This window comes from Solanum verrucosum, unplaced genomic scaffold (genome assembly GCF_900185275.1).
Source record: "Solanum verrucosum unplaced genomic scaffold, falcon-dt-bn FXZP01000079.1, whole genome shotgun sequence".
Taxonomy (NCBI): Eukaryota; Viridiplantae; Streptophyta; class Magnoliopsida; order Solanales; family Solanaceae; genus Solanum; species Solanum verrucosum.
In genome coordinates this window covers 1,531,407-1,542,493 of record NW_026020368.1, presented here as the reverse complement: position 1 = coordinate 1,542,493, position 11,087 = coordinate 1,531,407, and the positions used below count along the sequence as shown (strand labels likewise).

Here is an 11,087-nt window from a genome sequence, read left to right as displayed (position 1 = left end):
AAACTAGGTGTGAATTTTATTTATCATTATGAAGTTGATGCATAACCCATGCTTTTTCTTCTTTTTGCTAAACTAAAAAAAAACAACAATCTCAAAGGCTTTTTTTTTTTTTTAATTTTTTAGTTTCTGGTCATTCTAAGAAGAAAAAAAAAAGAGGTTGTTTTAAAAAATAAAAAAAAAATAAAAAAAACTAAATCTGTCATTTTTGCAAAAAGTGTAAATCTGGCCATTTTTGTAAAAAAATGTAAATCTGGTCATTTTCGCAAAAATAATGTAAATTTGATCATTTCATAAATTCAGCTTTTTTTTCTCTCAATAAATATATAAAATGGTTATTGAAACGAAATAAAAACCGGCCACTTCAATTAGTAATTAACTTTTAGATAAATAGGGTATTTTGCAATTTTCTTTCAAAAGAAAACATATGACCATTTTATGAAAAACTAAAAAATTTTTATTAAAGTGGTCGTTTTCTGAAATTATATCAATATAAATTTTTTTAGTACATCACTAGTTTTTAAAAGGGCCTAGTCATTATTTTTTTTAAAAAAAAAGAATATATACTTTTTTTTCTTTTGTTGTTATCATCAAGTAGTGACACTTACTATAATTTTATTTTTTTTTCTAAAAAAAATCTTTGTTCAAGTCTATATGTTGTAACAAGTTCTTTTTTTCATTTTTTTTTTTCTCATTGTTAAATAAAATTTGAGTCATGAATTATCTTTTTTTTAGAAAAAAAAAAAACTTTAAATACCACCATGTGTTCGGTTATGATCCTTGTATGTATTCTTTCTAAAAAAATGATCTTGTGTGCGGTTACGCTCCTAGTCAATCATTTTTTTATTAAAAAAAAAATTAGTAACTAACACAAATTTATTCTTTTATCCAAAAATTATTTTAGCCAAACATGAGTTGATAAACGACCGTGCTAGAACCACGGGACTCGGGGGTGCCTCACACCTTCCCTCCGGTCAATAGAATTCCTTACCCAATCTTTGTTTTCGTAGACTAAAATAAAAAGATTTTTTTTTCTTTTATTAAAAATTAGGAATTACTAGGTGACTTGGAACACCTAAAAAATTCATTTTCAAGTGGCGACTTTAAAAAAATCAATTTTTTCTTTAGTTTTATTTTTTATTTTTAAAAAAACCCGTCATACCATAATTGTAAAAAGAGAAGTGGTGTGACAGATCTGGCGACTCTGCTGGGGAATTTCTTTAGAATTCGAGTTGTACATTAACTATATTTGGCTATTTTGAATATTTGGATAATTTTTATTTTTTTTGTTGACTAATTGCATTATTTCAATGATTCATTGTTTTGATATTGTGTAATTGTATATAAATTGCATCCTCTCGCACACCCTCTGAATCTCTAGAATTTTTATACACTGTGTGTGCGATACGCTCCACGGGATTCTGTCTAGGATGAGCCAATGTGCGGTTACGCTCCTGGTTTAGGTTTGTCACACATGTTAGGCGGGTTGGACCACCAGTTAAGCCGGAATAGCTCTGCTACCGGTACGCTGACCCTCCCCGACTCGAGTTGTCCACTCGAGTAAGCCAGTCTAGACACCTTCCAAAAAAAGTGCTAAACCTAGCAAAAACTATCTCTGGTAGGCTACGTTTATTTGTATCATTTGCATTTGACCTAGAAAATCTAAGATATGTGCCCACTTAGACCAACATGTTCATTTTATGTGTTACGTGAAATAATTTGTTCAGAAGGCCTTTATATTGTTGACAGCTTTATAATAGCTTTGTCTTTCAATTTTTTTATTTTATTTTAAAAAAAATAATAATAAAAAGAGGTTGAAATAAAAAGTCTTTCAAGTGTGAGTTTTTTTTATGAACTACGCACACCTGATTCTCACTAAAATGAGATACGTAGGCATCCCTTTCGTTTTGTTTGTAAAAAGAGGTATTTTTTTTTTTTTAAAATAATTTTTTGTTTACTTTCTTTCTCCCTCGGTTAGAGTTTGTCATAAAACATTAATTGGACTCTATTCAAAGGTACAAATGGCACCTCCGACAAAGGACAGGGTTCCAAAAGGCCTAGAAGTGAAGGAATTCCAGAGTTCATGATCGTTGACACAATACCCAAGAATTTATGGCGATGGTGGACAGACATGGGGAGTCATGAGCAAAGGAGAGTAAAAGAACATTTGGGACATCTAGTGCATCTAATGGAGATTGACCCTAGAAGGGATGTGATCGAGGCATTGATTCCTTTCTAGGATTCAAAAAATAATGTATTTCGATTTTCTGACTTCGAGATGACACCAACTCTGGAAGAAATCGCCAGCTTCATGGGGAAGGGGTCCAGTGTTCGGGGTGCTGATCTCCGCAACAAAAAACCTATAATTCCAAAGAACGTTGATGCCAAAAAGTTCCTGGAACTTCTCAAGATCAATCAAGTAGAGAAGGAGAGTTTGAAAAATGGGTGGGTTTCATTGGACTTTCTATACGAGAGGTATGGCCAAAAGGATGGATTTAAAAACTATCGGAACCAACTTAGCAACCAAGGGGGTGAAGAGGCTTGGAAGGCGAATGGATGTTTTGCCTTCATGGTCGCGTTTTTGGGGCTCATTGTTTTCCCCAAACGGGACAAACATATTGATATTCGTCTGGCTGGGTGGTGAAGGCGTTGACCACAATGGAGAGTCCTACTATTATTCCTATGATCCTGGCAGATATGTTCCGTGCATTGACTAAATGCATAAATGGGGAAATGTACTTTGAAGGCTGCAACATTTTGTTGCAAATATGGTTTTTGGAGCATCTTTATCACCATGATTGTGCACCCAGGTTCACTCCAGACTGGTGTAATTATGTTTCCTCCCATAAGGAAAGAGAAGCAAAAATCAATTTTCCAAAAGGAATTATAGCGTGTGAAGAGATCCTTTCGGTGATCACATCTGATGAAATAGTGTGGAATTATTATTGGTTCCCAGTTAAGGATGTCATTTGCACGTCTAGTGGTATCTCGTTTCTTGTGTTGATTGGGTTTAGAAGTGTTCAACCCTATGCCCCACTTTGGGTTATGCGTCAGCTGACTAAAGTACAAGAAATCCCACCAAATGATGATATGAGTAGATTTGTATTTGACACCCCGTCAGGTTTTGCCTTTGATAGCACTGAAGATCTGGTTTGGAAGTATAATTTCTGAGCTAAGTGAAATGGTGGTGGAGCAAGATAAAGGAAAAGTGGTGCCTAGGTACTTATCGTGGTTTCGTGATCCAACAACATTTGGTAACATTCCCGAAGGATCCAGCAGAAAAAGAAAAAACCAGCACATCATAAGACAATTGGAAAAAGAGTTGGAGAAGGCCAAAACCACCATTGCCCGGCAAGTAGTTCAAGTCTAAAGAGGAAGAAATATTCAGTTGGAGTTACAAGATGCGGAAGGGGAATTGAAACATGCAGAGGGGAAATTAGCCCGTCTAGAGGAAGAGTTGGTTAGTAGAATTCACTTGGCCCGACAAATAAAAAAGGAGCAGAGTTTTGAAATTTCTCGATTGAAGAGGGACTTAGTGGCATCTGAAGAGGTCGTGAACTACCTAAGGGGAGAACTTAAGCGGCGGAAGGAGAAATTTGAGAAAGAAAGGTCATGTTGGATGCATTTACATGATCAACTTAAAGTAGAGTTAGAAGAACATAAAAGAAAAATCAGTCAGTGTGTCGATATCGAAGAGGGGCAAAGACAAATGATCATTGAGAGAGCAACACTTCGCCATCAACTTGAAGAAGCAGAGGAGTGAGAGGCCCTCTTAAGGAACAATCTTGGTGATCATCAGGTTTGGTTGAATAACTGCTATGAAAATATGGGAAAGGCTAGGCGTCAAGTTCATCAGCTGGCGGAACAAACCTCTTATGCTATTAAAAATCATCGTCGCATGAATGATCCAGAAGTGGCTGAGCAAGCACGGGCCATTGTTCCCCATCTGCCGAAGGTGTTGTTAAATCTGTACGTGACCTTAGGAGGACAAAGAAATCCCAAGGAAGATGATGAAGATTGAGGAAGAGTTTAGTTGTGTAGTTTGTTTGTTTTGTTTATTTTATCTTGTTTTGTTTAAGACTCAGTGTTTCAGTTTAAAGTTCGGTGTTTAAAGAGATCATGTTGATCATGGTTATGTTTAAACCCATTGATCTTGTCATTTTGCTTAAAGTTGTTTTTTGAAATGAATGAAAGGGTTGGACTTTGCTTGTCTAAATTAATGTTGTTGAGTGGTTTAAATTTCCGAACTACGTAATGATCTGATTCATGCGGCGACATGATACGTAGGAAACCTCCAAAGGGTTCGATCAAAACTTTCTTTTTTTTAAAAAAAGGGAAAAAATGGAAGACAATGAGCGAAGCAAAGCTAGGATGAGACAATAGCCTTTTGAACTCATGTTATTATGTGATTAACAAATGTGTGAATAATGTCTAACCCCTAACAAGTTTGTTCACTTCTCATCTCTTTAGTAAGCTTTCGGTGGTTGGTTTGTGGTAAACTGGCAGAACACCCGTACTTTACCAGGTCTAAGGTAAAAGCGTCAATGACAAGCAATACTGAAACTGTGGTGAACCCAGTGGATACTCCTGTTGATCCAACGACAAGAGAGTCAACAACTATTGAAGAAAATCGGACATTGAGACATGTTATGGCACAATTGTGGCAAGCCTGAGCCAATGGCCAAGAACCACCAACGTCTATCCCCGGTTTTCCTGAGATCACTAGTATCTGATCTTCGTCTTCTCAGGTCCCGATATCAAATCCTTTCTTTCCTCCGGGGTATGGACCATTTGATAATTGTGGGGCCGGACCATCAACAACACACCCTCAAGGCATGCCATTCAGGAATAATCCCACTGTCGCGACAGCTGCACCGGTCTATACTCTCCCACAACCAACTGTGACGCAGAGAGCTACTCAAGAGGGACAGTTCACCGTCCATCCAGAGCAATACTATACTCCTGGGATAGTATTCGGGGGCCCTAATTCTATACAATTCGGCTCCCCTATTGATGTTGAGAGGCCCCCTCAAGTCTCAGAGCAAGAGGAAATGTTGAAGAAAATGAAAAGCATCGAGCAACAGATGAAAAGTATGCAAGGGCTAGGAGGGCACAAAAGTGTCACATTCAAAGACTTTTGTATGTTCCCAAATGTCCACTTGCCACCTGGATTCAAAACCCCTAAGTTTGATAAGTATGACGGGAACAGTGATCCATAGCTCACCTCAAGAGATATTGTAATCAACATAGAGGTGCAGGGTTAAATAGGAACTGCTCATGGCTTATTTTGGTGAAAGCCTGACTGGTGTTGCCTCAGAATGGTTTATAGACCAAGAGATCTCCCACTGGCACATTTGGGATGATATGGCTCAAGATTTTGTTAGACAATTTCAGTACAATGTTGACATTGTGCCAGATCGCAATACACTCTCTAATATGAGAAAAAAGCCAAATGAAAGCTTCAGAGAGTATGCTATCAAATGGAGGGAACAAGCAGCCCGGGTCAAACCACCTTTAGATGAGCAAGAATTGGTTGATATCTTCATAGAGGCTCAAGATCCAGATTATTTCCACCACCTGACAACCGCAATGGGAAGACCGTTTCACACAGCAATCAAAATTGGAGAAATGATCGAAAGTGGTCTCAAAACAGGAAGGATAGTGAGCCAGGCAGCAATCAAAGCTACCACACATGCCATTCAAGGTGGTTCAGGCAGTTTTGGAAATCGTAAAAGAAAAGAGAAAGTTTCTTCGCTAACATCAGGGTTAGGGGGTGCTCAAAGGAATTCTAATTGTCCTTACCCACCACTTTAAGGACAATCTAGATATCCTCAATATTACTACCCCTATGTCCCTCAATATCCAGTATCTCCATCTCCAAACACGGTCTTCAATGCCCAGTCATATGTGCATTCTCCCAATCGCCTACATTTTCGGGCCCCAACTCAAGGAAACCTTCGCCCACAACGACCACCCTATCAGGTCCCTTACAACCCTCCATCTATGCAAAATTAAGCTCAAGAACAAGGACAGAAAAGGAAATTCACTCCATTGGGAGAGTCATACTCCAGCTTGTTTCAAAAGTTAAGAAAGATAGGAGTGATTGGGTCTATCCCACCACATCGTCTGAATCCAACTGCTCCAGATTTCCAAGCCAATGAAAGATGTGGGTATCATTCAGGCGCCCCAGGACACAACACTGATAATTGTTGGACCTTGAAAGGGGCGATAGAGAAGCTAATCGATCATGGAGTGGTCGTTGTGATAGATGATCAAAACTCTCCCAATGTGACTAATAACCCACTTCCAGCTCCAAACAATTTAGTGGGTATGATTTGCGATGATCAAGAGTACAAGCTCCTTGAAAAATGGGAAAGTTGTTTAGGAAGATCGGAGAGGAAAACAAGCCGATAAATAGTTTAGAACTAGTTGCATCTTTGAGTGTGGAAGGTGTTAACCTTGATACCAAAGTTTTGTGTGTCTCAAGGGTTTCGAAGGGGATTGAAGTTCGAGCAAGTATGCCAAAGTTGTATGTATCAAAAGGTTTTTCATTAACACAACAGGACCAAAATTGCTTGGCAAAGTTGAAAGGACCTATCTTTGTTAAGCCTGTCCAACAACTTCCGGTAACTGATTCAAAGGCTGTCCCTTGGAACTATAACAAAATCGCTGTGGTTTACCGAGGAAAGGAGATTTTTGAAGAGGTTGATGAAGCAGGAGGGCTGACACGCTCTGGAAGATGTTATTCTCCAGAAGAAATAAGAAAAGGGAAGATGACTCAAAACATCCAAGTACCACTGAAGAAAACAGTTACTGAGGAAGAAGCAGAAGAGTTTCTAAATAAGATAAAGGTTCCAGATTACTCTGTTATGGAACTATTGAAGAAAACCCCAACACAAATTTCATTGTTGTCTCTACTCTTGCACTCAGAAGAACATCGTCGTGTGTTGAATAAGATTTTGAATGAAGCACATGTATCGAAGGAGACCATGGTAAATCAGTTAGAGAAAATGGCCAAGCGCATCTTTGAGTCAAACACCATTACTTTCACTGATTATGAGTTGCCCACAGAGGGAGCTGGACACAACAGAGCATTGTTTCTTACGATCAAATGTGAAGGGTACTATGTAAAGAGGGTCATGATAGATGGGGGATCCGGGGTAGACATATGTCCTCTCTCTACGCTGCAAAACTTGAAAATTAGCCTTGACAAAATTCGCCCCAGCAATATATTTGTTCGAGCTTATGACGGCTCAAGGCGGGATACCATTGGTGAAATCAAGTTAAACATGACAATTGGACCGGTGGACTTTATGATTGTGTTCCAAGTAATGGACATGGACACATCTTATAATTTTCTATTGGGAAGGCCATGGATCCACATGGCTCGGGCAGTCCCATCAACTCTGCATCAAGTTGTTAAGTTTTAACACAACCATCAGGAAATCATTGTGCATGGGGAAGATGATTTACCTATTTACAGAGATCCCTTCATTCCATACATTGAGGCAAAAGAAGGATGTGATTCCATTGTTTACCATTCTTTTGAGGCAGTATCAGTCGATCGCTTTAGAGAATGAGACCACATTATCCAACCATGTCTCTCTTCTTCCTCTTCAATGGTAGCAACGACAATGCTATAATATGATTATCAACCTGGTAAAGGTTTGGGACTATGTTCGCAAGGAATTGTGGATCCCATTACTCTTTTAGGAAACCAAGGCACCTCTGGCCTCGGATACAAACAAAGCAAGAGAAATGGAGATGAGACTAAGAACCACAAAAGGACTGATTGGGCATTGCCACAACCAATTCCCCATATTTATCATTCCTTTATCAAGCCTCAGGTTCCAGAAATGGAAGCTTCCTTTACTCATGAAGACATTGAAGAATTTATTCAGGATCTCAGTCAGTTGTTTTGTGGAGTAAACATGGTCCAAGTTGGTTAAGGTACAAGTCATGCCGATGTGCAGCTTGTGGGCTCCGATTTTAAGGTAAATAATTGGGTAGCCACTCATTTCCCCATAAGGAAGGAGTCTTGGTAGTTTGTTTTGCTACTCTTTTGTATTTTGTTGTTGTCAGGGTTGTGATCCGAATATTTGAAAGTGTTTTGTTTTAATGTCAACCCTTCTATCCTTTTTTAATTTCAATGAAATGAAATTCCAGTTTCATAGTAAAATTTTGTCTTTTCCCTCCCCTGATTCTTATTCTCCATTTTTCAGTTCTGTAAATGTCGGCTTTGATAACATGACATGCATGCGGAATTCACTCCCAGATCTCAAAGAGTTGTTTATTCTTGAATCCCCGAGTCGAGAGGTTGAATATGATGAAGAAGAGGCTTTTAGGGAAATTAATAGGGATTTGGAACAATTTGAGCAAAAACCTAAGCCTAATCTTAGTGAAACTGAGGCCATAAATTTGGGATGTAATGAGGAAGTCAAAGAAATAAAAATAAGTCTTCATGTCAAGAAGGAAACTAGGGATGCCATAATACAACTTTTGTTTGAATACAAAGATGTGTTTGCTTGGTCCTATGATGACATGCCACGTTTGAGTGTTGATTTAGTGGTCCATAAGTTGCCCACTCATCCTGATTTTCCACCCGTCCAACAAAAAAGAAAAAAATTCAATCCGGACGTGAGTGAAAAAATCAAGGAAGAAATCATTAAACAAATAAATGCAAATGTGATCCAAACCATTCGTTACACTACTTGGTTGGCAAATGTTGTTCCTATGCTGAAAAAGGATGGAAAGACAAGAGTTTGTGTTGACTATCGGGATTTGAACAAAGCTAGTCCAAAAGACATTTTTCCCTTAACTAATATCCACATTCTGGTGGATAATTGTGCTAGACACGAAATTCAATCATTTGTGGACTGCTGTGCAGGGTATCATCAAATCTTGATGGACGAAAAGGACGCTGAGAAAACTGCTTTCACCACTCCATGGGGGACTTATTGCTATAGGGTCATGCCATTCGGTCTTAAAAATGTTGGGGAAACTTACATGAGGGCTATGACCACCATGTTTCATGATATGATGCATAAAGAAATCGAAGTATACGTCGATGACGTAATCATCAAGTCTAAAACACAAGATGACCATGTGCAAGATCTGAGAAAATTCTTCGAAAGAGTGCGAAGATACGATCTCAAGCTTAATCCAGCAAAATGTGCATTTGGAGTTCCATTTGGAAAACTTCTGGGTTTTATTGTCAGTAGAAGGGGAATCTAATTGGATCTTTCCAAAATAAAAGCCATTCGAGATTTGCCACCCCCGAAAAATAAGACCGAAGTCATGAGTCTACTTGGGAGGTTGAACTACATTAGCAGGTTTATTGCTCAACTCACAACCACTTGTGAGCCCATTTTTAGACTTTTGAAAAAGGATGTTGCTGTCAGATGGACGGATGATTGTCAACAAGCTTTTGAAAAAATCAAGGAATATTTGTCCAAACCTCCCGTATTGGTCCCGCCTGAACTTGATAGGCCTTTCTTTCTATATCTTTCAGTGACAGATAATTCCTTTGGGTGCGTTCTCGGTCAACACGATTCCACAGGCAGGAAGGAGCAAGCTATCTACTACTTGAGCAAGAAATTCACTAGTTATGAGGTCAAGTACACCCTCTTGGAAAGGACATGTTGCGCCCTAACTTGGGTAGCTCAAAAGTTAAGGCATTACCTTTTTTCCTACACAACTTACCTCATATCTAGGATGGATCCGTTGAAGTACATCTTTCAGAAGCCAATGCCAACTGGCAGACTCGTGAAATGGCAAATATTGCTCACTGAATTTGACATTATATATGTCACTCGAACTGCAATGAAAGCTCAAGCTCTAGCAGACCACTTGACAGAGAATCTAGTCGATAGCGACTACGAACCACTGGATACATATTTTCTAGATGAAGAGATTAACTCAGTTGAAGAAGTAGATCCAGATAAAAACCAGGCCTAGCAATTATACTTTGATGGAGCAATCAACAAAAAAAGCACAGGGATTGGGGCAATTCTCATAACGCCCACAGGACAGCATTACCCTGCAACAACTCAACTTCGTTTCTTGTGTAAAAATAACACAATAGAGTATGAAGTTTGCATCATGGGTCTAAATATGGCAATAGATTTGGGTGTGCAAGAATTGATTGTGTTGGGAGATTCTGATTTGCTTATTAGGCAAGCTCAGGGCGAATGGAAAACTCGAAACCTATAGCTTCTTCCCTACACACAATGTGTGGAAGATCTTAGCAAAAGGTTTAGGTCCATCGAGTTTAGATACATCCCTAGATTTCATAATGATATGGCAGATGCCTTGGCCACTTTGGCCTCAATGCTTCCATATCCGGGAAACACTTGTATTACTCCCTTGGAGATTCAACTTCCGGACCAACATGGCTATTGTAACACTGTGGAAGCAGAATCAGATAGTGAGCTGTGGTACCTAGACATCAGGAATTTCTTGCAAACAGGGAAATGTCCCGAACATGCCAATGGAAGCCAGAAAAGAACTATTAGACGTTTGGCTAGTGGGTTCTTTTTTAGTGGGGAAATTTTCTATAAACGCACCCCGGATCAGAACTTATTGAGATGTGTGGATGTTGAAGAAGCCGAGAAGATCATGAATGAAGTATATGTTGGGTTATGTGGACCACACATGAATGGATATGTCCTTGCGAAAAAAATACTCCGAGCAGGATATTACTGGCTTACCATGGAACGGGATTGCTTTCGCTTTGTGAAAATATGTCATCAATGTCAAATTCATGGTGATCTCATTCATTCACCTCCTTCAGAGTTGCACCCCATGGCTGCTCCTTGGCCCTTTGTTGCATGGAGAATGGATGTCATCGGACCAATTGAGCCAAAATCTTCTAATGGACATCGATTCATTTTGGTCGCAATTGATTACTTTACTAAATGGGTAGAGGCAATCACTTTTAAGACAGTCACAAAGAAGGCGGTCGTGGATTTTGTCCATTCAAACATCATTTGTCGTTTTGGTATCCCAAGAACTATCATCACAGATAATGTTGCAAACCTTAATAGCAATTTGATAAAGGAGGTATGTGAGCAGTTCAAAATTGTGCATCA

General features: G+C 38.9%; 2 protein-coding genes across 2 annotated transcripts in view; one reads left to right on the top strand and one right to left on the bottom strand.

Annotated features, from left to right (window-relative positions):
- The window catches only part of LOC125838099 (floral homeotic protein PMADS 2), a 383,162-nt gene that overhangs the window by 218,726 nt on the left and 153,349 nt on the right, over nt 1-11,087 (bottom strand). The window lies entirely within an intron of this gene.
- On the top strand, nt 6,366-9,231 carry LOC125837979 (uncharacterized). The gene is made up of 4 exons (XM_049517044.1): nt 6,366-7,325; nt 7,440-7,518; nt 7,663-7,912; nt 8,220-9,231. The coding sequence occupies exons 1-4, from the start codon at nt 6,366-6,368 to the stop codon at nt 9,229-9,231; spliced, it is 2,301 nt and encodes a 766-aa protein (XP_049373001.1).

Excerpts from the sequence above, each read along its gene's own strand:
- LOC125837979 (XM_049517044.1), top strand. The coding sequence starts at position 6,366 with ATGGGAAAGTTGTTTAGGAAGATCGGAGAGGAAAACAAGCCGATAAAT. Across the intron at positions 7,519-7,662 it reads CATTGAGGCAAAAGAAGGAT|GTTTGGGACTATGTTCGCAA; the intron begins GTGATTCCATTG and ends AACCTGGTAAAG. Across the intron at positions 7,913-8,219 it reads ATTCAGGATCTCAGTCAGTT|TTCTGTAAATGTCGGCTTTG; the intron begins GTTTTGTGGAGT and ends TCCATTTTTCAG.